At 42.5% G+C, this 27,884-nt stretch overlaps 1 protein-coding gene across 1 annotated transcript in view; it reads right to left on the bottom strand.

The window, feature by feature from the left end:
* The window catches only part of LOC140721698 (NACHT, LRR and PYD domains-containing protein 3-like), a 52,314-nt gene extending 24,672 nt beyond the window's left edge, over window positions 1-27,642 (bottom strand). Inside the window, exons 1-6 of the mRNA XM_073036485.1 lie at window positions 27,596-27,642; window positions 14,702-14,761; window positions 12,929-12,986; window positions 10,612-10,706; window positions 8,361-8,648; window positions 7,621-7,787 (exon numbers count right to left, since the gene is read on the bottom strand). Of these exons, the coding sequence (XP_072892586.1) occupies window positions 7,621-7,787; window positions 8,361-8,648; window positions 10,612-10,621 (465 nt within the window). The 5' untranslated portion in view covers window positions 10,622-10,706; window positions 12,929-12,986; window positions 14,702-14,761; window positions 27,596-27,642. The remainder of the gene's footprint in view (window positions 1-7,620; window positions 7,788-8,360; window positions 8,649-10,611; window positions 10,707-12,928; window positions 12,987-14,701; window positions 14,762-27,595) is intronic.
* Between the last annotated feature and the right edge of the window lie 242 nt (window positions 27,643-27,884).

The following is a 27,884-nucleotide window of genomic DNA, read 5'->3' as shown; positions in this document are numbered from 1 at the left end:
ATTCCTTGCAGTTTGAGTCGGTGTTAGGAAAGGCAAAAACAAAATGTTAGCATTCATTGGCGCTGACAGCTGCGGAGACCAGGTCATTGGGTATATTTAAAACAGAAGTTGGTACCTTCTTGATGAATCAGGTCAGCAAAGTTCACTGGGAGAAGGCAGAAGAATGGGGTTGAGAGGGATAGTAAATCACCCATGATGTAATGGCGGAGAAGAATCGATGGGCCTAATGGCCCATTTGTGCTCCGATGCCTTATGGTCTTATGATGTGTAAAGGCAACAGAACATTTTAAGTCAAGGAATGTTGTGAACAAAGCGGATGAGCTTAAAACGTGGATTAGTACTTGGAGTTATGATGTTGTGGCCATTACAGGGACTTGGATGTTTCAATGACTTGAATGGTTACTTCAGGTGCCGGGTTTTAGATGTTTCAGAAAGGACAGGGAGGGAAGCAAAAGAGGTGGGGGCATGGCACTGTTGATCAGATATAGTGTCACGGCTGCAAAAAAGGTGGACGCCATGGAGAGATTGTCTGTGTCTGAGTGAGTCTCTGTGGGTGGAGGTTACGAACAGAAAGGGGTCAATAACTTTACTGTGTGCTTTTTATAGGCCGCCCAATAGAAACAAGGATATCGAGGAGCACTAGGGAAACAGATCCCGGAGAAATGTAATAATAACAGAGTTGCCGTGATAGGGGATTTTAATTTCCCAAATATCAATTAGCATCTCCCTAGAGCAAGGGGTTGACATGGGGTGAAGTTTGTTATGTGGGTTCAGGAAGGTTTCTTGACACAATATGTAGATAAGCCTACATGAGGAGAGGCTGTACTTGATCTTGTATTGGAAGATGAACCTGGTCAAGTGTCAGATCTCTCAGTGGGACAGCATTTTGGAGATAGTGATCATAATTCTATCTCCTTTGCAATAGCATTAGAGAGAGATAGGAACAGACAAGACAGAAAAGCGTTCAATTGGAGTAAGAGGAATTATGAGGCTATCATAAGACGTGAAGAATAAGACCTATCAAGTGGGACAGTGGGAAAGTATGTATGGAACCGGAGGAAATAGGAGAGGTACTTAATGAATACTTTACTTCAGTATTCACTATGGAAAAGGATCTTGGTGATTGTAGTGATGACTTGCAGCAGACTGAAAAGCTTGAGCATGTAGATATTAAGAAAGAGGATGTGCTGGACCTTTTGGAAAGCATCAAGTTGGATAAGTCGCCCGGACCGGATGAGATGTACCACAGGCTACTGTGGGAAACGAGGGAGGAGATTGCTGAGCATCTGACTATGATCTTTGCATCACCAATGGAGACGGGAGAATTTCCGGAGAATTAGAGGGTTGCGGATATAACCATATAACAATTACAGCACGGAAACTGGCCATCTCGGCCCTTCTAGTCCGTGCCGATCGTTTACTCTCACCAAGTCCCACTGGCCCGCACTCAGCCCATATCCTTCGGTTCCTTACCTGTCCATATACCTATCCAATTTTACTTTAAATAACAATACCGAAACTGCCTCTACCACTTCTACTGGAAGCCCATTCCACACAGCTAACACTCTCTTATTAACTAACTTATTCAACGTTTCCCTGTAACTTAGGTGCTGAAACCCAGGAAACATTTCAGTAAATCTTCTCTGTACTCTCGATTTTGTTGACATCTTTCTTATAATTCGGTGACCAGAACTGTACACAATACTCCAAATTCAGCCTTACCAATGCCTTGTACAATTTTAACATTACATCCCAATTTCGATACTCAATGCTCTGATTTATAAAGGCCAACATACCAAAAGCTTTCTTCACAACCCTATCCACATCAGATTCCACCTTCAGGGAACTATGCACCATTATTCCTAGATCACACTGTTCTACTGCATTCTTCAATGCCCTACCATTTACGATGTATGCCCCATTTGGATTATTCCTACCAAAATGTAGCACTTCACACTTATCAGCATTAAACTCCATCTGCCATCGTTCAGCCCACTCTTCTAACTGGCCTAAATCTCTCTGCAAGCTTTGAAAACCTACTTCATTATCCACAACGCCACCTACCTTAGTATCATCTGCAGACTTACTAATCCAATTTACCACCCCATCATCCAGATCATTAATGTTTTTGACGAACAAGATCGGACCCAATACAGATCACTGATGCACACCACTAGTCAACAGCCTCCAACCTGACAAACAGTTACCACCACTACTCACTGGCATCTCCCATCTAGCCACTGTTGAATACATTTTACTACTTCAATATTAATACCTAACGATTGAACCTTCCTAACTAACCTTCCGTGCGGAACCTTGTCAAGGCCTTACTGAAGTCCATATAGACAACATCCGCTGCTTTACCCTCGTCAACTTCCCTCGAAACGTCTTCAAAAAATTCAATAAGATTTGTCAAACATGACCTTCCACGCACAAATCGATGCTGATTATTCCTAATCAAAGCCTGTCTATCCAGATAATTCTATATACTATCTCTTAAGAATACTTTCCATTAATTTACCGACAACTGACTTCAGACTGACAGGCCTATAATTGCTAGGTTTACTCTTAGAACCCTTCTTAAACAATGGAACCACATGAGCAATACGCCAATACTCCGGCACCATTCCCGTTTCTAATGACATTTGAAATATTTCTGTCAGAGCCCCTGCTATTTCTACACTAACATCCCTAAAGGTCCCTGGGAATATCCTGTCAGAACGCCGAGATTTATCCACTTTTACATTCTTTAGAAGCGCCAGTACTTCCTCCTCTTTAATTGTCATAGTTTCCATAACTTCCCTACTTGTTGCCCTTACCTTACACAATTCAATATCCTTCTCCTTAGTGAATACTGAAGAAAAAAAATGTTCAAAATATCCCCTATCTCTTTCAGCTCCACACATAGCTGTCCACTCTGATTCTCTAAGCGACTAAATGTATCCCTCACTATCCTTTTGCTATTAATATAACTGTAGAAACCCTTCGGATATATTTTCACCTTCCTTGCCAAAGCAACTTCGTATCTTATTTTCGCTTTTCTAATTTCTTTCTTAAGATTCTTTTTACATTCTTTATATTCCTCAAGCACCTCATTTAATCCATGCTGCCTATATTTATTGTAGATCTCCCTCTTTATGCGAACCAAGTTTCCAATATCCCTTAAAACCATGGCGCTCTCAAACTTTTAACCTTTCCTTTCAACCTAATAGGAACATAACGATTCTGTACCGTCAAAATTTCACCTTTAAATGAACTCCATTTCTCTATTAAATCCTTCCCATAAAACAAATTGTCCCAATCCACTCCTTCTAAGTACTTTCTCATCTCCTCAAAGTTAGCCTTTCTCCAATCAAAAATCTCAACCCTGGGTCCAGTCCTATCCTTCTTCATAATTATACTGAAATTAATGGCATCGTGATCACTGGACCCGAAGTACTCCCCAAGACATACGTCCGTCTCCTGACCTATCTCACTCCCTAACAGGAGATCCAACACTGCCCATTCTTTAGTGGGTACCTCTATGTATTGCTTCAAAAAACTATCCTGCACACATTTTACAATCTCCAAACCATCCAGCACTTTTACAGGATGGGCTTCCCAGTCTATGTGTGGAAAATTAAAATCTCCCACAATTACAACCTTGTGCTTACTACAAATATCTGCTATTTCCTTACAAAGGTGCTCGTCCTATTCTCGCTCCCCATTAGGTGGTCTATAATACACCCCTATAAGTGTTAATACACCTTACCCATTCCTCAATTCCACCCAAAGTGGATCCCTAGACGAGCCCTCTAATCTATCCTGCCAAAGCACAGCTGTAATATTTTCTCAGACAAGCAATGCAACACCTCCTCCTTTTGCCCCTCCGATTCTATTACACCTGAAGCAAAGAAGTCCAGGAATATTTAGTTGCCAATCACACCCCTCCTGAAACCATGTTTCACTAATAGCTACAACATATTTTCAGGTATCAGTCCATGCTCTAAGCTCATCCACCTTTCTTACAATGCTCCTAGAATTAAAATAGATGCACTTTAGAAACTCTCCAAATCTTTCTCACTGTTTATCCCTAACGATGCAATCAACTTTATTATCTTTTTCCTACTTCTCCCCTACATCTTCTGTCTGAGCGCTCCCCTTCTCTATCACCTGCCTGGCCTCTCTAACACACTGTCTACTAGCTTTATCTATTTGTGAACTAACGGCCTTTCCCCTAGTCTCTTCAAAATGATTCCCAGCCCCCAACCATTCTAGTTTAAAAACTCCCCAGTAGCCTTAGCAAATCTCCCCGCCAGGATATTGGTCCCCTTAGGATTCAAGTGTAACCCGTCCTTTTTGTAAGGTCATACCTGCCCCAAAAGAGGTCCCAATGATCCAGAAACTTGAATCCCTGCCCCTGTTCCAATCCCTCAACCATGCATTTATCCTACACCTCATTCCATTCCTACTCTCACTGTCGCGTGGCACAGGCAGTAATCCTGAGATTACTTACTACCTTTGCGGTCCTTCTTCTCAACTGCCTTCCTAACGCCTTATATTCTCCTTTCAGGACGTCTTCTCTTTTGCTACCTATGCCATTGGTACCTATATGTACCACGACCTCTGGCTCCTCACCCTCCCACTTCAGGATATCATGGACGTGATCAGAAACATCCCGGACCCTGGCACCAGGGAGGCAAACTACCATCCGGATCTCCTGACTGCGTCCACATAACCGCCTATCTGACCCCTTAACTATCGAGTCCCATATTACTACTGCCTTCCTCTTCCTTTCCCTACCCTTCTGAGCCACAGGGCCGGACATTGTGCCGGGGGCACGGCCACTGTCGATTCCCCCAGGTAGGCTGTCCCCCCCCCCACAAACAGTACTCAAACAGGAGTACTTATTGTCAAGTGGTACAGCCACTGCGTTACTCTCTAGTACCTGACTCTTCCCCTTCCTCCTCCTAACCGTGCCCCACCTGTCTGCCTCCCGTGGCCCCGGTGTGACCACCTGCCTGTAACTCCTCTCTATCAATACCTCACTCTCCCTGACAAGACAAAGGTCATCGAGCTGCATCTCCATTTCCATAACACGGTCCATTAGGAGCTGCAGCTCGGCGCACCTGGCGCAGATCTGGACGTCTGGGAGGCTGGGAGACTCCAGGACCTCCCACATCCGACACCGAGAACAACAATCTGCCCTCCCACTCATACTTCCCCTTCCTCAAACAACAGGAAAAACTGAAACCTAAACCTACCTTGCCTTGCCCTCTTCCGCCTAAGCCAGATGAGATGATATTCCTTTATTCAAGAAAGTGAATAGAAATAGCCCAGGAAATTATAGACTAATGAGTCCTACCTCCGTGGTTGGTAAGTTGTTGGAGTAGATCCTTAGAGGCAGGATTTATGAACATTTGGAGAGGTATAATATGATTAAGAGTAGACAGCATGGCTTTGTCAAGGGCGGGAGATGCCTTACGAGCCTGATTGAATTTTTTGAAGGATGTGACTAAACACATTGATGAAGGAAGAGCAGTGGGTGTAGTGTATATGAATTTCAGCAGGGCATTTGTTAAGGTACCCCATGCAAGGCTGTTTGAGAAATTAAGGAGGCATGGGATCCAATGGCACATTGCTTTGTGGATCCAGAGCTGGCTTGCCCACAGAAGGCAAAGTGAAATTGCAGACGGATCATATTCTCCGTTGAGTTCGGTCACTAGTGGAGTGCCTCGGTGATCTGTTCTGGTACTGTTACTCTTCGTGATTTTTATAAATGGACTGGATGAGGAAGTGGAGGGATTGTTCTGTAAGTTTGCTGATGTCACAAAGGTTGGGGGTTTTGTGGATAGTGTGGAGGGCTGTCAGAGCAGGACATCGATAGGATGCAAAACTCAGCTGAGAAGTGGCAGACGGAGTTCAACCCAGATAAGTGTGAAGTGGTTCCTTTTGGTAGGTTAAATATGATGGCAGAATATAATATTAATGGTAAGACTCTTGGCAGTGTGGAGGATCGGAGGGATCTTGGGGTTCGACTCCATCGGACACTCAAAGCAGCTGCGCAGTTTGACTCTGTGGTTAAGAAGGCATACGGTACATTGGCCTTCATCAATCGGGGAATTGAATTTAGGAGCTGAGAGGTAATGTTGCAGCTATATAGGACCCTGGTCAGACCCCACTTGAAGTACTGTGCTCAGTTCTGGTCGGCTCGCTACAGGAAGGGTGTGGAAGCTATAGAAAGGGTGTAGAGGAGATTTACAAGGATGTTGCCTGGATTGGGGAGCATGCCTTACGAGTATAAGTTGACTGAACTCGGCCTTTTCTCCTTGGAGCAACGGAGGATGAGAGGTGACCTGATAGAGATGTACAAGATAATGAGAGGCATTGATTGTGTGGATAGTCAGAGACTTTTTCCCAGGGCTGAAATGTTTGCTACAAGAGGACACAGGTATAAGGTGCTGGGGTGTAGGTACAGAGGATATTTCACGGGTAAGTTTTTTTACTCAGAGTGTGTTGAGTGCGTGGAATGGGCTGCCGGCAACGCTGGTGGACGTGGATATGATATGGTCTTTGAAGATACTTTTAGATATGTACATGGAGCTCAGTAAAATAGAGGGCTATACTTAAGCCTAGTAATCACTAAGTTTGGGACATTCTCGGCACAAATCTGTGGGCCGAAGGGCCTGTGTTCAGCTGAAGGTTTTCTTTGGTTCTATATTTCTATGTAACATTACGGAATGTCAGTGCGGCTGTCTTTTGATGGAGATGGTTACTGCCCGGCACTCATGCTGTAAAATGGTGATCACTTCCTGAATGCAGGCTTGGGCTCCCTCATTAACTGAAGAATTATGAATTACACATCGAATAGTCTTCAAGCAACATACAGCGATAATGGAATTAAGGTAATTGATGATGCAACTGAATATGGATGGGCTTAGGTCATTGCCCTGAGAAATAAGAGGAATGATGTTCATCATTCTGAGACATTGATGCCTGTCTGATTAATAACATAGAGCGCCAATGAATCCCAATGAGAACAGAGTCACTCAGGGGTATAACGCACTTGATTTTCTAATACCACTCATGGCTGAATAGATCAGATCTAGGACAAGACAATCACTGTTTGTGAGCTCCAGGGAGAGTGATCTGAAATCGTGTATCCTTGTCTCTCATTAGTTAGATATTAAGCAAGTTATCAGATTTCTATTTCGGTTGCCAAGACCGGATGTGGTTAGCAGGTTTCCCTCCGTCAAGTGTCACAGTGAAGCCGGTTGGCCCAATTTACAATCTGACTGTTTCATATTCATCCTGTATCAACGAAATGAGCTGAATCTGCTCGGCGGTTCAGCCAAGATTTCAAATCAGTTTCAGACTGAATGCCTGTTCAAAGTCCAGATATGCAGCCACAGTTCTTATTTCACATTGATAAATACAGCAGGTGAGAGAAGAAAACGAGACACTGAACCTGTAGTTCCCAGTGCTCCCCACATTAACAGCTGAAACCAGATCTGCTGGAGACAAGTCAGAGATCAAAGTCTCCATTCCCATGTAGAACTCGTAGAATGTGCAGGAGATTAATATTGATGACTATTCCCTCTGATACCAGCAGTTCGGTGGCAATACATTAAATACACTCACCTCATTTTCTTCTCTACTGAAATGTCCCTCCTCTGTCAAAATTATACCGAGTCTCTCAACCTTTTCTTCAATCGCTTGTTTGAGTCTGTCTCTGTAGAACTTTGTCAGTTGGTACAGTCGATATTCCTCCCCCTCTGCCAGGAGGTCGGAGATTGTAAACTCTGGCTCTGTGAATATATAAAGGAAACTGTAGACTTGAACTCAGATATCCCTCGTCTCCACCGCTCTCACCGAACTGAACAAAAACAAAAAAAAACATGACTTGAACCTGCTCACAGACACAAAAACGGTTTAATTCCCCATCTCCAACACTGGCCTTAAAACCGAACCCACAATATCCTGGGCATTAGGTTCATAGTAGGACCACATTTAATGCAAACCAGTGCATCCCCCATCCCAGCCACTCACCTATTTCAATTCTGGATGGGCAATCAATGTTGGGACTGTCGGTAATATTCACTTCCCAGAGATACTCTTTCCATCCTGGCGAATACATTTCCCCTGATTCACAACCCGGAAATACCCTTCTCATCTGGATAGCTGCATTTCCTCCAATACACATCCTAGAAATCCTCACAGCAGGTAGTACATTTACTGCAGTGGGGTAACGGCTGCCCACTACACCACATGTACCACACCTACACATTCCCCCTCTCATCTGACAACCCTCCAACAAGGCCTCACCTTTACCCTCCTCCCTGCCATATTCTAAGAACCCCTCACCCTCATATTTCACTCACCTGCTCCTTGTTGGGGACTTGACAATTCCATGTTCAATGAGCTTCCGAGCTGACAGGCAGTCGCCTCACTTGTGCTGGTTCCAACGTCCTGATCGGTGTCGCTGACGTCACTGTCTCTGGGCTGAATTTGCTCCTCCTCCTCTGCGGCGAGACCACTTTCCATTGGGACATCGCTCTCAATCTGACCCTGATTTGGTACCTTGCTTCCCGTGTCCCGACCATCTTCCCTCGATGATCCGCCTGGTAAAATCCTCTTCAGTCCTATCGCTGCTCGTTTCAATTTCTCAACTGAAATAAGTGATGAATTGCAGGTTATACCAATATGATTTATGAGCAAAGCTGATTCAGATTGCAATGGAGCTGAGACTCTGTCTGACCGGATTTGGAGTGGAACTGTGCTGGGTAATGTGAACCGTACATCCTGCCAGGTGACCATCCCAATAACCCGGTGTCTGGACACATTTACTCCCAGTAAAATAACAGGATAGACACAGTCATACTGATAACTGAATTCACAGCAGTTGAAAACAAGGATGACCACAGGATCTTAATGCGTCGGTTTCCGGTGATTCTGGGAACTATCACTGTGATTATCTTCCACAAGCTAAATTCTCCTGGGTCACTTAGTGTCCAGTAGTCTGTGTCACACACAGACCAGCAACGGAATTACACATGGTCCACTCTGTTGGATCACACATTCTCTAATCTCCTTGTCACACAAAATCCAGTCCCCTTGGTCACAGACTGACCATTCCCTTGAGAGGCACATCGTCCGGTCCCCTGGGTCACAGACTGACCATTACCTAGAGATCTATGCTGACCGCTCCCCCGGTTCCCTTCTTATCCCCCACCTGATGATCGTCATGTAACGACTATGCAAGTCATTGGCAAAGTCTCACTTAGAGAGCTTTGTGTGTAGTTGCAGTTGCTAATCTCTAGGTTGGAGGCGATTAAGTTGGAAAGTGTGTAGTGGAGAATGACCACCACGGTACTGGAGTAGGCTGTTGTTTTTTGTGTGATATGGTTCGGCTGGGACAGTTTGCCCTGGAGCTCAGGAGCTTGAAGGGTGACCTTACACACGTATGTGAACATAAAATAATCCAGGACATAGATAGTGTAGAGGTTCATGTTTTTTTTTCCCAGGGTAGGGGAGTCTGAAACTTGAGTCTTTTAAAAGAAATTTAAAAGGGACCAAAGGGACATTTTTCACGTGGTGTCTGACGGGTGTAAATTACGTGCAGACAGAGGAGTCTGCAAACACTAATAAAATTACAAAGTTGACAGCATGCGGGCAGGAAAAAGGATAGAAGAAGCTTACAAGGGAAATTTGGGAAAGGCTGCAGGAAAATTGGGCAAGCTCAGACATTTAGATCAGCAAGAATTAGATGGACCGAATGACAGGTTACCAGGCTGTCACATCTTTTTTATTACAGCTGGAATCACAGATTTAAGCACAATCACAATGTCTACAGGTGACAGAGACATTTGGTCATTGGTTATACCGGGTTTTCCAGCAGAGATCCTGGGAATTTAAATTCAGGTAGAAGATCATCTCAAGGGGGAATTAACTCGCGTTCACCATTTCTCTACAACCCAGACATTCACTTGGGTATTAAAACTCCGAAGCAGACCACAAATGTATCTACAATGAGCTGCCTGCTGATCCTCAGCCATTCCCAACACCGGCAATGATCTCCACTCTGCTACTGAAAACAGATTTCGGAGACACCCCTCTTCTCCTTTGCGCAACATCCATTTAAAACCCAGGGGGTCTTGTTAGCTTTCTTTCCAAACCCTGAAATGCTGTGTTAACACACAATCTCTGAAAACCCGGAAATGTTCCTATCATCTGGCGTTCAGTTTTGTAAGTGAAAGTTGGCGATGTCTTACACATCAGGGCCTGTCTGGAGGTGAAACGGTCACTGACCCTGAACATTTACATAACCACAAGACCGCTGTCGCACTCCCGTCTGCGTTTCACTCACAACCACCTGATTCAGAAGCCCCTGTTCCTTTCATTCAGCTGAAGGTTTGCCTGGTGAGCGGAGTCATTCGACCATTACCGGTGTCAGGTCCCTGCGCTGGAACTGTTGGGTTGATCAATTACTCAAGGCCACTTTACAAGTGGGATAAATGACACTGCCTGATGAAACTTTTCTGTGCACTGTTAACACCTGTGTCAGTTTCTTCATCTGAACTACTGTGTACAAACGCGACAAAAGTTTAATTCAAAAATCCCAACGTATCATACCTGTGTCCATTCTGATTCTGACTGACGATTGTTGATCGTCGTCGTCTTGTTTACATCCTGGTCCCGGTTCTGGAAAGCTCCACCTGCTGGTGATGCTGTGAATTACACAACAAGCAGACAGTGAATCAGAGAGAGTACGATTACTTTGCAAATATGACAGTATCTTCATCCCCTGTATCAGAGGAGCAGTTGGCTTGGGTACCAAGCATTCCCCATTAACAACACCTTCCACACGATGTCTATGTCTTTCCGCTGATACCTGGCGCATCTACTGACAAACTCACAGAGCAATAGAGTCCAAATTCAGAGTGTTCGGCCCAAGGAGACATTGCCAACCACAGTGCCCACTGAGATGATCACAATTTTCTGTGCTGGGCCCATTTCCCTTCTGGCCTTTTCACTCCATCTACACATCCCAGCTGCTTTTTGAATTATGCGACTGCGCCTGTCTCATCCACTTCCTCTGGCTGTTTCCTCCACATAATCCCCAATATCTGCATGAATCCGTTGCAGCTCGGGTTGGTTTTGCAATCTGTTTACCACCCCCTGTCCATTTTGATCCCGTATATGCTACGATAAACTTCTCTGTGAACAACAACTACTAATGTTGTGCATTCTGCGAACTTACCGAACAGCACAATATAATCATTCACTTGAATCAGCTTTTGTGTCATATAATGCGCTGTGGAGCAGGGTGTGGAATTACGTGCTGACTGATGAGAAGCCCAGGTTTATATGTGTGTTATCGACTGAATCTCGCTCACGGTGTGTTCACTTACTGTTTGGACCCACAAAGTTCAGATACTTGGATTCGCTGGAACAGAAACAGAAGCTCAGCACCGAGTGCACACAGAGACCGTACTGGGTGGGGAACGTTGTGATGTTTCAATACGTCCCTGGTCATGAGAGGATTTCCAGTGTTTCTACCTGTTCAATATTGTCTTTAAAACTGTGGCATTACGGACATGAATGCTTTTTTCTGTGTGTGTGTTTTTAAGGAAAACAGACATGCACCTGGCAGTGATATTTACAATGCAGAGATTACAGAATTAATTGGAGCAATCTGCTTCTGCTGAATGTTGAGGAGGCCATTCGAGGGAGGGGTGAGGGAGAGGGGTACAAAGCGGGAGGGGGAAGAGAGGGGGAGAGAATGGGGGGAGAGAATGGGGGAGAGAATGAGAGGAGACAATGGGGGAGACTGTTTTCAACTGCTTTCAGTTCCTCCCAGAACAGGAACTATTTTGTTGACGACCCTGTCACGACGCCGCAGGATACTTTATTTCTCAACAAATATCCCAGTGATTTTACCAAACTACTACGGATACAATCAACTACACCACCGTGTAAACTCAGGTCATGTCGAATTCTTCTCAATCACTGAAAAAAGCCAAGATCACAGACGTTTCCTCACAGGACAACTCACAAGGTGCAGATGTCTCTGTGTTAAACCTTCTTTTCCTAGATCTTTTCCTAGATTTCCTGGTGTTGCCCGGGATTGCCAACAACTTCAGATTTTCTCGTGTTTGTACATTAGCAACGTGCTCATTTTACCGTTCCCATCCTGATCTCGGTCCCTCTATTGTATTTTTGTTCGAATCTGTGTTTGTGCATATCCAATTGTATTAACTTCATTACTTACATCCCTCATATACATGAGAAGCAAAATTCTTTACGTTACGCCTCTGTTTAAATGTGCAATCTCCCACCTTCCCACACACTTCTGACAGAAGGGAATCAACACTGCAGGCGCTGATCCACAACAGGTCTCATCAACCGACTAGATAATGGAACCATCAACTCTTTACACCCTTCCCTCCGACCCCCTCCCCCGCTATAAACTGCAGTGTGAGTAGTTCTCATAATTTCACCCTCTCCCAGCAGCTACCTACCGAAATGTCGTAAAGGGCAGACAGATAGTGTCGATTCCGCCTGCGATGGAATAATCAAAGCGAATCCTCCGTTCCCTCGGTCGGGGATCAGTAAATCTCCGAGTGTGGTTGGACTGGCTTCCTGCTGTTGCAAGCAGTAGCCCGGGGTCAGTTCCGAGATACGGGAAGATCGCACCTCCCGAGCCTTTGCTGATGATTCGGAGCTGGGTTGAAAGTTGCGGCGTTTCCGATAACACCTCCAACTGCCCCGGTTTCCCGCGGGACATGCACAGGAAGTCGATGCATTCAATTAGCTGAAGGGAATTATTAATTCTTTCAAAAGTGATTAGCTATAGTTCAATTGTTGAAGAACCGAATAAGCTCTCAGTCTCATTTAAGTGTCTGACTGCCTTTGTGATGTTTATATTTCAGTATATACTGTTTCTTACCGTGTACAGCGGCTCCAGGTTCTGTTACCACCATGTCCCAGTAGCTGTGTTACGGGTTCTGTAAGTAATGAACACACCCTGGTTAATGTTCAGTCAGCTCCTGGTGATAATCATTAACTAAACCCACAGCGTTACCAGCGGGTCTCTCCGCGTCCTGTTCCTTAGCACAGGGTACGTTCTGTCTCCAAACAAACATCTCCATGGAGATGAAATGTGATCTCAGTGATTTTGAGAGTGGAATGTTTGTCGGTGCCAGAGGGTGCAGTTTAAATATCTCAGGAACTGCTGAACTCCTGGGATTGTCCCGTTCAACAGTCTGTTTTGCGGAGAATGGCGCGGAAGAAGATCAGTGAGCGGCGGTTCTGAGAGCGAAAACGCCTTGTTAATGAGAGAGATCCAATGAGAAAAGTGAGATTGGTTCAATCTGCCGGGAAGACGACAGTAACTCAAATAACCACGCTGCAAATGCATTGTGCATAGAGGCGTCATTGGACGTGTCACATGTCGAACATTGAAATGGACGGGTTACAGATGTAGAAAACCACGGACATACAATCAGTGGCCGCAGTATTAAGTACGGGACGTGCACAGTACAGTGCCCATTGATATGTGTTTTTGTCAGCCAGAAGTTGCTGATGGGAGATTTAATTACATTGGCATTCCGCATTCACTGTGACCAACGCAGATCAGACTGTGATCTCGGCTCATCAATCCTGCCTCTCACCTGTAACATCTCACTCATTTGTGTATCAAGGGCCACTACACTGCAGGATTACAATATTAACTGAAAGACTCTCCTTCTCCTGAATATTGAGGACGGTCATTCCCATGACACACTAGACCCACAGAGAGAGAGAGAAAACATCTCAACTGTCTTCAACTGGCGGTGCCTGGTTTCAGATCCTCACACAACAGGAACTATTTTGTCCACGTCCCTGTCAAGCTCCACGGCACACTTTATGTCCCATCGAAGTTCCCACTCATTTTACCAAATTACCGCGGATGTAATCAAGTGCATTGTTATTACAAAACTGTAATGTATACAAGCAGGTCACCCATGTTTATTGTAACGCCACAGGTGAAGATCACAACAGATTCTTCATAGAAAAACTCACGGGGACAGATATCTGTCTGCTGAACCTTCTTTTGATCTCCCACCTACCCACTAACATCTGACAGAAGGGAAACAACACTGCAGACCGTGAACCACAACAGGTCTCACCAACCGTCTATATAATGGAACCATCAACTCCTTACACCACCTTCCCCCACGACTACCCCGCGCCCCGGCTAGTAATCTGCAATGTGGGTGGTTCCATACTTTTGACCACAAACCGCGATGCCGTCTAGGATGGACAGATAGTCTCGGTCCCGCCACTGAGGGAATAAACAAAGCGAATCCTCAGTTCCCTCGGTCAGAGATCGGTAAAGCCCCGAGTGTGGACGGACCGGCCTCCTGCTGTTGCAAGCAGTAGCCCGGGGACCGTTCCGAGATGCGGGAAGCTCGCACCCCACGAGCACCTTGCTGTTGATTCGGAGCCGGGTTGAAAGTGCGGCGATTCCAATAACACCCCCAACTGCACCGGTTACCCGCGGGAAATGCACAGGAAGTCGATGCAATCAATTAGCTGAAGGGAATTATTGATTCACTTAAAAGCGATTCGCCACAGTTCTGATATCGATCAGCACAATACGTTATCAATCCCATTCGTGCTCATAAAACTGGGTGACTGCCTTTGTGATGTTTATATATCAGTATATAGAGCTTCTTACCTTGTACATCGGCTCCAGGTTCTGTTACCACCCTGTCCCAGTAATGCTGTGTTACGGGTTCTGTAAGTAATGAATACACCCTGGTTAATGTTCAGTCAGCTCCTGGTGATAATCATTAACTAAACTCACATCTTTATCAGCGGGTCTCTCCGTATCCTGTACAGGGTACGTTCTGTTTCCAACAAACATCACCATGGAGGTGAAATGTGATCTGGATGACTTTGAGCGTGGAATGTTTGTTGGTGCCAGACGGTTCAGTTTGAATATCGCAGGAACGGCAGAGCTCCTGGGATTGTCAAGTTCAACAGTATCAGTTTTTCGGAGAATGGTGCTGGGGAAAATTCAGGCAGCGGCAATTATGAGAGAGAAAAATCGTCTTAGTAATGAGAGAGATCGGTGGAGAAAGGCGGGACTGATTCAATCTGCCAGGAAGACGACAGTAACTCAAATAATCACGAACTACTGCACTGTGCAGAGAGGCATCACTGGACGCGTAACGTGTCGAACATTGAATTGGACGGGCTACGGCAGTAGAAGACCACGGATATACAATCAGTGGCCGCATTATCAGGTACAGGAGGAGCACAATACAGTGCCTATAGAGATTTGTTATCAACAGCCAATGAGATTTAATTCAGCAAGTTTTATTTTAAATATCACTGACTGATACTTGCTGTCTTTACTAAAATAGCACACTCACTCCTGCAGAAAAATCAGGCGGATCCGCAAAGCCACACAGTTTGAAAAACAGTAATGAAATGGTAGAAACACTAGAATTCCTGCCGTCACAAGGGGGCGTATTAACGCATCGTAACGTTGCCCACTCAGTACAATCTCTGTGTTTACTCTGTGCTGAGCTCCTGATTCTGTTACCAGCGAATCCGAGCACCGGAATTCTGTGGACCCAAACAGTAAGTGAACACACTCTGGCCAATACTAGTTGAGAACACACACATAAACCTGGACGTCACACTCATCAGCACGTAACTCCAGACCCTGCTCCACAGCGCAAGAAGTAAACGACACAAAAACTCCTTCGAGCCAATGGTTCTGATGTGCTGTTCGATCCAGGGTTAATTTTGTACCTCAGTAGACGGTGACAAAGATTACATACTGTATCTCACGACAAATCGATCTGCTCCAGGGAGCAACCGCGACCCGAATCCTGGCTCAGATCGGGTCGTGACATCGCATTAAATTATTGTTTACTTTGGATCCAATTTACTGCCAGACTATAAACTTCAGTGACAGCTGAGGGCAGAAATCGCTGTGGGCTTATAGGAAAGACACAGTAGCAGGACGGGCCATGTGAACTCTGGTGAAAAGTTATGATTTTGGAATCATTTTTTCTTTTGAACACAGGACATTCCCTTTCACAAGATTTAACTATGCCCCGGCAGCCTGGAGCAGCACTGATCTCAGAGTCAACAACTTTATAAAGCAATCTGAAATATTTGTCCAGAATGGGGCCATTACATAAACGGGCAAGGCAGCAACTGTGTGGAGATTACAAACTGGAGATAACTAGGTCCAAAAGAGTACAGCAAGTTAATAATGGATTTCACCTTCAGATTATTGTTCATTTACTGGAAATAAATAATCTTATCAATCAGATGACTTTCATGACTGTTGGGTCTATTTACGTTACTACGGTCGGCGTGTTTCCCCGCTCTCATCTTTACTTTACAAATACCTGAGCTGTTTCTCCTTACAGAATGATGAAAACCCCTTTAACATTAAATTCACTGGATGTGTTTTTGTCAGCCAGAGGATGCAGATGGGAGATCTAATTACATTCATATTCCGCATTCACTGTGACCATCGCAGATCTGTCGGTGATCTCAGCGCCTCAATCCTGTAACATCTCACTCACGTGTGCATCAAGCGCCATTACACTGCAGGATTATAAAGACTCTGTTTTTCCTGAATGTGGAGGACGATCATTCAAATGACGTACTAGACTCTAGGCGAGGGACAAATGCATTTCATCTGTCTTCAACTGTTGGTGCCCATTTTGAGTTCCCACCCCGCCCCAACCCCCACCGGAACAGAAACCATTTTCTCTGCATCCCTGTAAAAACTCCGTGGGTTCTTTTATGCTGCATCAACATATATAGAACCTGTCATGTATACAGTCTGTCGTGTATACAATCTGTCATATATACAATCTGTCATTTACAAAATACGCCATGTACTGTATACAACCTGTCATGTATAAAATCCGTTATGTACAAAGTGTGTTATGTATGCTATCCGTCATGGACACAATCTATCTTGTACACAATCCGTCAAGTATACAATCCGCCATGTATACAATCTGTCGTGCGTATAATCTGCCACATATACAATATGTCATGTCTACAATCCAGTCTCCCCTCATTCATCTAACACCACGTTATGTAACTATTTCAAACCTGAAAAGTTCTAAATGTATGAAAACAAGCCAAGATCACAGAGGCTGCCTCACAGGACAACCCACGTGGTCCAGTATCTATCACCTAAACCTTCTTTGACCTGCAACCTGCCCTGTTATGTGCTATTATACTCGTCAAAACAGACAGTGTCGGCCCTATGCTTGAGAAGGGAAAGCTCAGGCAAGTCACGAAATTGGAGCTCAATGCACTTTCCTCAATGGCAGCTAAATTGCGGGACAATGTTTGTAAGGGATAGAATTTACTCGCTTCTGAAAAAAAGCAATACTTGGCACGAAAGGAGAGAGAAAATAAACAGAGCGAGTCAGACATAGAGAAACAAACATACACACACATACACAGCCATACAGAGACATACAGACAGAAATCCACAGAGACACGGAGAGAGGCACGGAGGCAGAGAGGCAGAGAGAGACAGCGAGAGGGAGATACACACAGAGATAGAGATACAGAGAGAGAGAGAGATACACAGAGAATACGCAGAGAGAGGGAGATAAACAGAGAGAGATACAGAAAGAGAGAGATACATAGAGTGGAGGTACAGAGAGAGAGATACAGAAAGATACACAGAGAGAGGGAGATACAGAGAAAGAGAGAGATACAGAGAGAGATACACAGAGAGATACAGAGAGAGATGCACAGAGAAAGAGATACACAGAGAGAAGAAGACACAAAGAGTGAGAGATACAGAGAGAGAGAGATACTGATGAACAAGGACTCCTAGATCTCTTTGTATTTCTCCCTTACCTAACTCTACACCGTTCATATAATAATCTGCCTTCCTGTTCTTACTCCCAAAGTGGATGACCTCACACTTATTCACATTAAACATCATCTGCCAAGTATCTGCCCACTCACTCAGCCTATCCAAGTCACTCTGAATTCTCCTAACATCCTCATCACATGTCACACTGCCACCCAGCTTAGTACCATCAGCAAACTTGCTGATGTTATTCTCAATGCCCTCATCTAAATCGTTGATGTAAATCGTAAACAGCTGTGGTCCCAATACCGAGCCCTGTGGCACCCCACTAGTCACCACCTGCCATTCCGAGAAACACCCATTCACCGTTACCCTTTGCTTTCTATCTGCCAACCAGTTTTCTATCCATGTCAATATTTTCCCCCCAATGCCATGAGCTCTGATTTTACCCACCAATCTCCTATGTGGGACCTTATCAAATGCCTTCTGAAAATCGAGGTACACTACATCCACTGGATCTCCCTTGTCTAACTTCCTGGTTACATCCTCGAAGAACTCCAATAGATTAGCCTCGGAAGGCAGTGGAGGCCAATTCTCTGGATGCTTTCAAGAAGGAGCTAGATAAGTATCTTATGGATAGTGAAATCAAGGGATATGGGGACAAAGCAGGAACCGGGTATTGATAGTAGATGATCAGCCATGGTCTCTGAATGGCGGTGCAGGCTCGAAGGACAGAATGGTCTACTTCTGCACCTATTGTCTATTGTCTATTGTCAGAGAGAGAGGGAGATACAGAGATACAGAGAGATACACAGAGAGAGTTACAAAGAAAGCTATATACAGAGGGAGGCAGAGAGAGAGAGAGAGAGAGAGAGATACACACACACACACAGATACACAGAGAAAGGGAGATACAGAGAGAGAGACACACACACAGAGGGAGATACACAGAGAGAGGGAGATACGTAGAGAGAGAGAGATACAGAGAGAGAGAGACAGATACACAGATTGCGTTAGGTGGGACGAGCTGAGGGTAAGCGTTCGGCACGGACTAGAAGGGCCAAGATGGCCTGTTCCTGCTGTAATTGTTATATGGTTATAAAAGCTGATTGAAGCAAATTATTCTATTGTGCTATTCGGTCCAGGCTTCCTATTGTCCCTCAGTGCACGGTGACACAGATTACATCCAGTATCTGTCCACAACTCGATCCGCTCCAGGGAGCAACCGCGACCCGCATCCCGGCTCCGTTCAGTCGGTGTCATCGCACTAATTCATTGCAACACGCTCAGAATGCTGGGGAAACTCAGTAGGCCAGGCGACATCTATGGAAAACAGGACAGTCGACGTTTTGGGCCGAGACCCTTCGGCAGCACCACTTTGCAGAACACCGACACTTGGACCGCCAGAAAAAAAAGCGGAATCTCCCAGTGGCCAGCCATTTTAATTCTACTTCCCATTCCCAGTCCAACATGTCAATTCCTGGACTCCGCACTGCTGTGGTGAAGCGACACTCAGACTGGAGGAGCAACACCTCATATTACGTCTGAGTCGCCTATAACCTGATAGCATGAACATCGATTTCTCAGACTTCAGGTAATACCGCCCCCCCTTCACCATTCCCCATTCCTCTCTCTCTCTCTCTGGCCTTATCTACTTGCCTGCCCATCGTCTCCTTCGGGTGCTCTTCCCTGCTTTTCTTTTTCCAGGCCTTCTGTCCTCTCCTATCAGATACTTAATACCTCCCCCTCCCTGTTTCACCTATCATTTTCCGCGTCTTCCTCTACTCCCCTCCCCCTCCTTCTAGCTCTGACCTATCATCTTTTTTCTTTCTCCAGTCCTGATGAAGGGTCTTGGCCAGAAACTTCGACTGTACTCTTTTCCGCAGATGCTGCCTGGCCAACTGAGTTCCTCCAGCGTTTTGTGTCTGTTGCTTGCATTTCCTGCATTTGCAGATTTTCTCTTGTTTGGCATTAATTTATTGTATGCATGGGGATCAATTTATTTTAAGACTATAAACCGTAGCGACAGCTGGAGGCAAAGACCATTGTGGGTTTATTGGAAAAACACAGCAGCAGAACGGGCACTGTCAACTCTGGTGAAAAGTTATGATTTTGGAATAATATTTTCTTTTGAACATTAGATCTTCAATTTCACCAGATTTCACTGTGTACCCACTGCCTGGACCTCCACTGAACTCAGAGTTAGCTCTTTTATAAAGCAAACTTCAGTATTTGTCCACTATGGGGCCATTCCAATAACGGGCAAGGCAGCTGCTGTGTAGACATTACAATCTGGAGATAACCACGCCCTAAAGACTACAACAAGATAAGAATGTATTTCACCTTCAAATTAGTGTTCACTTACTGGAAATAAGTAAACTGATCAATGAGATAAAATTCTGACTAATGGGTCTGTTTACTTTCCTCCCGTTGGTGTGTTTCTCCGCCCTCACACATACTTTACAAATACCTGAGCTGATTCCCTTTACTGTGTGATGAAAATCCCTTTAACATTTTTTTTCATTTTAAAATCTGTTTACTAATTATTATTGAAGATTGACAAAAAAGGTACATTAAGTCAATATGTCATAATATGCAATAAGGAATTAAATTAGCAAATAACTGATTAACAAAGCTGAGCAATTTATCAATAATAATAAGAACAGTAAAGTGTTAAGAATATTTTTATAAAGAAAAGGAAGGAAAAAAAAAGAACTCCTGCTAACTGAAAAGAAAACCCTACGAACTAAAAAAAAAGCCAAAAAGAAAACCCATTGGGAGCACACCCCAGAGCTATACATCATACAATCTTCCATGAAAAAAAAATTCATCAATCCGCCAACTGAAATCCACTTACAGAAAAATTGGAAGGAAAGCATATTAATTAACTCAAATCAGATAATAGTAGCGTGCAAATGAATCCCACCTTTTCTCAAAATCGAATCGAGGATCAAAAGTTCGACTTCTATTTTTTTTCCAAACTAAGACATAGCATCACCTGAGAGAACCATTGTATCAATATTGGAGCAGAAGCATCTTTCCATTTCAACAAAATAGCCCTTCTGGACAATAATGTAACGAATGCAGTTACATGTCGGTCTGATGGAGGAATACCATGAATATATTGAGGGATTATACCAAATAAGACTGTCAATTTATTAGGTGGTAAATTAATTTTTAAACTTTAGAAATTGTAGAGAAAATAGATTTCCAAAACTGTTTCAATGCAAAACACGACCAAAATATATGTGTCAATGTGGCTGTCTCGGTTTTACATCTGTCACACTGACTATCAGCATTGGGAAACATTTCAGACAGTCTCTCCTTTGTCAAATAGTAAAGATGTACAATTTTAAATTGAATTAAAGAGTGACTGGCACAAATCGAAGAAGAGTTAACCAACTTCAAAATCCGCAACCAATCTTCTGTTATTAAGGTCATGTTAAGCTCTCTCTCCCAATCTTGCTTAATCTTAAGTGAAGGGTAATTTTGTTGCTGTAACAATAAATTATACATTTTCCCAATAAAACCCTTCGCTAAAGGATTCATTTTAAAAACATTATCTGACAGGTCAGAATTTTCTATATATGGAAAATTACTGTAGTATTTTTGTAAGAAGTGTCAGACCTGAAGATATTGCAAGAAATGTGAATATTATAGAGAGTATTTAGTTTCTAATTTCTGAAAAGACATCAGTCAGCCATCTTGGAACAAATCCGTGGAGGAACAAACCCCTTTGTTCCTCCAAAAAAAAGTAGGATCTCTTAATGAAGGTTTAATTAAATAATTTCAATAAATTAAACTAAAAAGTTTAACTTTTTTAAGATTAAAAAATTACGAAACTGGAACCAAATTTGTAATGACTGCTTAATCACAGGATATAAATTTAAATTAGTAATCTTGGCCATTTGTACAGACAAAGAATCTCCTAATAATGAGGTTAAATGAAACTGTTTCACAGCATTCAATTCTAAATCAGCCCAAGGTTCATCTTTATCAGCCCCATATAACCAAAAGCACATATAACGTATATTAACAGCCCAATAATACATTCTTAAATAAGGCAAAACAAGACCTCCATCTTTTTTTAAATTTTTGAAAGTGATATTTAGCAATTTTTCGTTTTTGCATTATTCCAAACAAAAGTTGAAAAAATGGAATCAACTTGACTGTAGAACTTCTTAGTTAAAAAAAGGGATATTTTGAAATACATATAAAAATGTTGGTAAAATCATCATTTTAACTGCATAAATTCAACCGACTACCGAAAGTGTAAGTGGATTCCATGTACAAAATAATTGCTTCTTACAAACCACTTAAGGAACCAAATTAGCTTTATAAAGATAATTATAATTTTAGTGATAATAATACCTAAATATTTAAATGTCCGTAACTCTAAAAGGAATGTCATCATATATAGAAGCAGAATCATTTAGAGGAAATAATTCACTTTTATGAAGGTTTAGTTTATATCCTGAAAACTTTCCAGAATCCTTGAATAGTTTCAATAAGCTAAGAATGGATTCTTGAGGATTCGAAATATAAACTAAAAGATCGTCAGCATAAAGAGAGATCTTATGAAGTCCCATTTATAAAAATTCCATGAATATCTTTAGCCAAGGGTTCCAGCACCAAATTAGATAACAAAGGATTTAACGGACATCCTTGTCTCGTACCCAATGAAAGCCGAAAAAAGGAGATCTGCAAATGTTAGTAATAACAGTAGCAATGGGGCTTTTATATATCATTCTAATCCACTTATTAAAATTAATACCAAAGCCGAATTTCTCTAAAACATTAAATCAGTATCTCTATTCAACTCTATCGAATACCTTTTCAGCATCAAGAGACACGACACATTGGGAAACCTTAAAGAAGGATGAATCTATAACATTTAACAATCTTCGGACATTAGAAAAGGAATAACGGCCCTTTATTAAACCTAAACACGAGGAAATCTGCGGATGCTGGAAATTTAGGCCTTATAAAACCTATTTGATCTTGAGAAATAATTTTAAGTTTTATTTTCCAACCGATTAGCCATTATTTTTGAGAGAATTTTAGCATCCACATTTAATAATGAACTCGGTCTATATGAAGCACAGTCAGTATAATCTTTATCTTTCTTAAGAATTAAAGAAATAAAAGCTTTATAAAATGTGGGAGGTAACTCTCCTATCAAAAAGAATCTTTAAATGTTTCCAACATATATGAAGAGAGCAATTTTTCAAATTTTTATAAAATCCTACAGAATACCCATCCAGTCCAGGAGCTTAACGAGATTGCAATGAAAAATTAGCTTTCTAAATTTCCCTTTCAGTAATAGGAGCATCAAGAGTTTGTTGATCCTCAGCAGAAATTTGAGGAAAATCAGTCTTTTGTAAAACGTCATTCATTTTAGAAAAGTCAACTGGAAACTGAGATTTATGATGTTCAATATAAAAGTCTTGAAATTTTTTATTAATATCTTCATAATTGCATACTAAACTACCATCTTCCTTACGAATATTTAAAATTTCTCTTTTAGCTCCAGTTGCTTTTAATTGAGATGCTAATAGATTGTTACTTTTATCTCAAAATACATAAAATTGACTTTTCAATTTAAGTAAATTTCTTTCAATAGCATAAGTTAATAATAAATTATATTGTAATTGGAGTTCAACTCTTTCTTTAGATAAATCAATGTTAGGAGAGACTGCATAAATATTATCCAAGTCTTTAATTTGTTTGGAAATCTTCTCTAGCTCTGTTTTTGTCTGTTTCGTAAGCTTAGCTGAATAGGAAATTATCTGACAGCGCAGATATGCTTTAAATGTATCCCATATAAGCAATTTTGAAACATCTCCCGTATTGCTTAAAAGAAAAAAAAAATCTTTTATCTGAGTCTCAATAAATTTGACAAAGTCCAGACTTCGTAATAAATTTTCTGGAAAACGCCAAGGCAAATTTGCAATAACGGCATCATTCAATTCAAAAGCTAAACTTAAAGGCGCATGATCCGAAAGAACTATAGCATCATATTCACATTTCTGGACTTTGGACTAAAATCGGGGATCAACTATGAAGTAATCGATTCTCGAATATTTTTTGTGAACGTGAGAATAAAAAGAATAATCTCGATCATTAGAATATAAATGTCTCCAAAATTCAACCAGGCCAAAATCAATTAGAAAATATTAATAAATGATGCAGAACAACTCGGAAGCCGCTGATTAGTTGAACTCTTGTCAATCAAAAGGGTTAAACAGAAGTTAAAATCACCACCCATTAACAACATAGATTCATTTAAGTCTGACAATAAAATAAATACATTTTTCTTTTTAAAAGAAGGATCACCCACATTAGGTCCATATAGGTTAACCAGAACAATTTTTCTATTGCAAATTGTTCCTTTAACAATTAAAAATCTACCATTAATATCTGACACAATCTCTTCTTGGATGAATAAAGTATTAGATTGAATAAAAATAGATACTTCCTTTGTTTTATTTTGACACGTAGCGTGAAATTGAAGGCCCACATTTTAAAAATCTATTTTGATCGCCCGTTGTGATATGCGTATCTTGAACAAAAATTGTATCGGCTTAATGATTTTAAAACTCTTTTTTCGCTTAATAGGATGATTCCAACCACATACACTCCAACTTACAACATTTATCTGTTTAATTGCCATAAAAAATTATTCTATTTAACACGTAAATGGAAGCATACCAGCGCAGGTAAATCAAAACTGGCGCTGCTAAGTACAACCATACACAAAATGTGCATGTTCCAGAACTCCGTAATGGGAAAAAAATCCCCCCAAAAAAACTGAAATTAATCTTACAATTAATCGTGTAAATCAAAACTAACCCCAATCCTCCCACCACCCCAAAAAGCCCGAAAATCGGCCAAAAAAAAGCCGAAATGCATCTCCATAGAGCAAAAACGGAATAGTCTCCGCGAGCTGCCCATTTTATAATAGTGGCTTTAAAAAGTTTCCCTTAATTTCTCCCGCCAGTTGCAAAAAAAGACAAGATACGGCCCTAAAATAGAGGAGCCCTGCAAAGGGAAAAATATTTTGCTAAATATAAAAAAACCTAACACTACAAACCAACCCAACACTTTATCAAGTCATGTTAACTGATTCTTCTGCCCACTTACAGGCCTTACTTCTAACTGCTATATATATATATAGATACAATTTAAATATCAATTTACTTTAATGCCTTTCTTTACTTTGCATAGTATTATTATACTGAAACAATGGATACTGGTAAGGCAAGGTAATCAGTAAAACATGGAACAAATTCCCAGCTGAAATGGTTAATACAAGTGATCAGAAGAAAGTACAGGGATCTCAGAGATGTATTTTTCCCCTAGACCAGTGGGTCCGTGGAAAGATCTGCCATGGGTAGTCAGAGAGGCAGACACAACAGGGACATTAAAAAAAAAAACTCCGAACTAGGCTCATCCTTTAACATTAAATTCACTAGATATATTATTGCCTGCTGGAGGAGGCTGATGGGAGATTTAATAAAGTTCACATGCTGAATTGAATTTACTGTGACCGATCTAGGTCTGTCTGTGATCTCAGCGCCTTAATCCTGCCTCTCACCAGTAACATCTCGCTCACTTGTCCTTCAAGGAACATTACACTGCAGAGATTACAGAACTAATTGTAATAATCTGCTTTCAACTGTCTTCTGCTGCTTTCAGTTCCTCCCACAACAGGAACTATTTTGTCCACGTCCCTGTCAAGACGCCGCAGGATACTTTATGTCTCATCAAATATCCCACTGATTTTACCGAACTACTACGGATAAAATCGAGTACATTGTTATTTAAAAAAACTGCAATGTATCCACTGCCCTGTAAACTTAGGCCATGTCAAATTCTTCTCAATCACTGAAAAAAAGCCAATATCACAGACGATTCTTCACAGGACAATTCACAACGCGCAGCTCTCTCTCTGTTAAACCTGTTAAAGATCTCTCAACTACCCACAAAATTCAGACACAATGTAATCAACACAAGACGGTGATCCACAACAGGTCTCACCAATGACTGTATAATGGAACCATCACATCTTTACACGCCCCCCACCGCTATAAAATGCAGTGGGGAGTTATATGAGAGGCAGGGTTTGAGGGTCGGCAACACATTGTGGGCCGAAGAGCCTGTAATGTGCTGTACTACTCTATGTTCTATAAGCAGTGTGCAGAAATACATCACTGATCACGTAACATTTTGATCTTTGATGTGAACAGGCTACGGCAGCAGAAGACTATAAGACCTTAAGAAATAGGATCATAATTAGGCCATCTGGCCCATCGGGTCTGCTCCACCGTTCAATCATGGCTCACCCTTTATATTTCTCTCCTCCTCAACCCCAGTTCCCGGCCTTCTCACCGTAACCTTTGACGCCCTGTCCAAGACCACGAACATACACCGAGTTACTGCTTTGTTAGGTACAGTAAATGCGTAATAAAGTGCCGACTGAGTGCAGACTTTGATATTTGTATCAACGCCCAGTGAAATTTAGTACAGGAAATCCTCTCCCCCTCTCCCCCTCCGTCTCATTGGAATGGCCTCCTCAATATTCAGCAGAAGAAGATTATTACCATTAATTCTGTAATCTCTGCAGTGTAATGGTCTTTGAAGGACAAGTGAGTGAGATGTTACAGGTGAGACGCAGGATTAAGGCGCTGAGATCACAGACAGACCTAATTCTGTCACCGTAAATTCAGCATGTGTATTTTATTAAATATCCCATCAGCATCCTCCGGCTGACAAAACACATCCAGTGAATTTAACGTTAAAGGTATTTTCATCACACTGTAAAGAGTATCATCTCAGATATTTGTAAAGCATTTGTGATAGCATGGAAACAAACCAACGGGAGTAACGGAAATAGACACATTAGAGACTCACGGGGGCAGAGAGAGGGGGAAAGGGGGAGGGAGGGGGTAGAGAGGGAGAGTGGTGTAAAGGGGAGTGGGGGAGAGGGGAGGAGAGGGGAGAGAGGGGGTGGGGGGGAGAGAACCTGTAAACTTAGGTCATGACGAATTCTTCTCAATCACTGAAAAAAGCCAAGATCACAGACCTTTCCTCAAAGGACAACTCACACGGTGCAGATGTCTCTCTGTTAAACCTTCTTTTGATCTCCCACCTACCCACACACTTCTGACAGAAGGGAATCAACACTGCAAGCGGTGATCCACAACAGGTCCCACCAACCGACTATATAATGGAACCATCACATCTTTACACCTCTCTCCCGCTATAAACTGCAATGTGAGTAGTTCTCATAATTTCGCCATCTCCCAGTAGCTACCTAATGAAATGTCGTCAAGAGTAGACAGATAGTGTCGATCCCTCCAGTGAAGGAATAAGCAAAGCGAATCCTCAGTTCTCTCGGTCGGGGATCGGGAAAGCCCCGAGTGTGGACGGATCAGCCTCCTGCTGTTGCAAGCAGTAGTCCGGGGACAGTTCCGAGATGCGGGAAGCTCGCACCTCCCGAACCTTTGCTGATGATTCGGAGCTGGGTTGAAAATGCAGCTTTTTCTATAACATTTCCAACAACACCAGTTTCCCGCGGGACATGCACAGGAAGTCGGTGCATGCAATTAGCTGAAGGGAATTATTAATTCTTTCAAAAGCGATTCGCTGCAGTTGTATGATTGAACAATCCAATACGTTCTCAGTCTCATTTAACTGTTCACAAAAGTGGTTAAATACCTTTGTGATGTTTATATGTCAGTAGATCGAGCTTCTTACCGTGTACAGATTCTGTTACCACCCTGTCCCAGTAAGGCTGGGTTACGGGTTCTGTAAGTAATGAACACACCCTGGTTAATGTTCAGTCAGCTCCTGGTGATAATCATTAACTAAACATACAGTGTTACCAGCGGGTCTCTCCGTGACCTGTTCCTTAGCACAAGGTACGTTCTGTCTCCAACAAACATCCCCTGGAGGTGAAATGCGATCTCGATGACTTTGAGAGTGGAATGTTTGTTGGTGCCAGACGGTTCAGTTTGAATATCGCAGGAACTGCAGAACTCCTGGG

Source organism: Hemitrygon akajei, unplaced genomic scaffold (assembly GCF_048418815.1).
Source record: "Hemitrygon akajei unplaced genomic scaffold, sHemAka1.3 Scf000060, whole genome shotgun sequence".
Classification (NCBI taxonomy): Eukaryota; Metazoa; Chordata; class Chondrichthyes; order Myliobatiformes; family Dasyatidae; genus Hemitrygon; species Hemitrygon akajei.
This window is presented reverse-complemented; position numbering and strand designations above follow the sequence as displayed.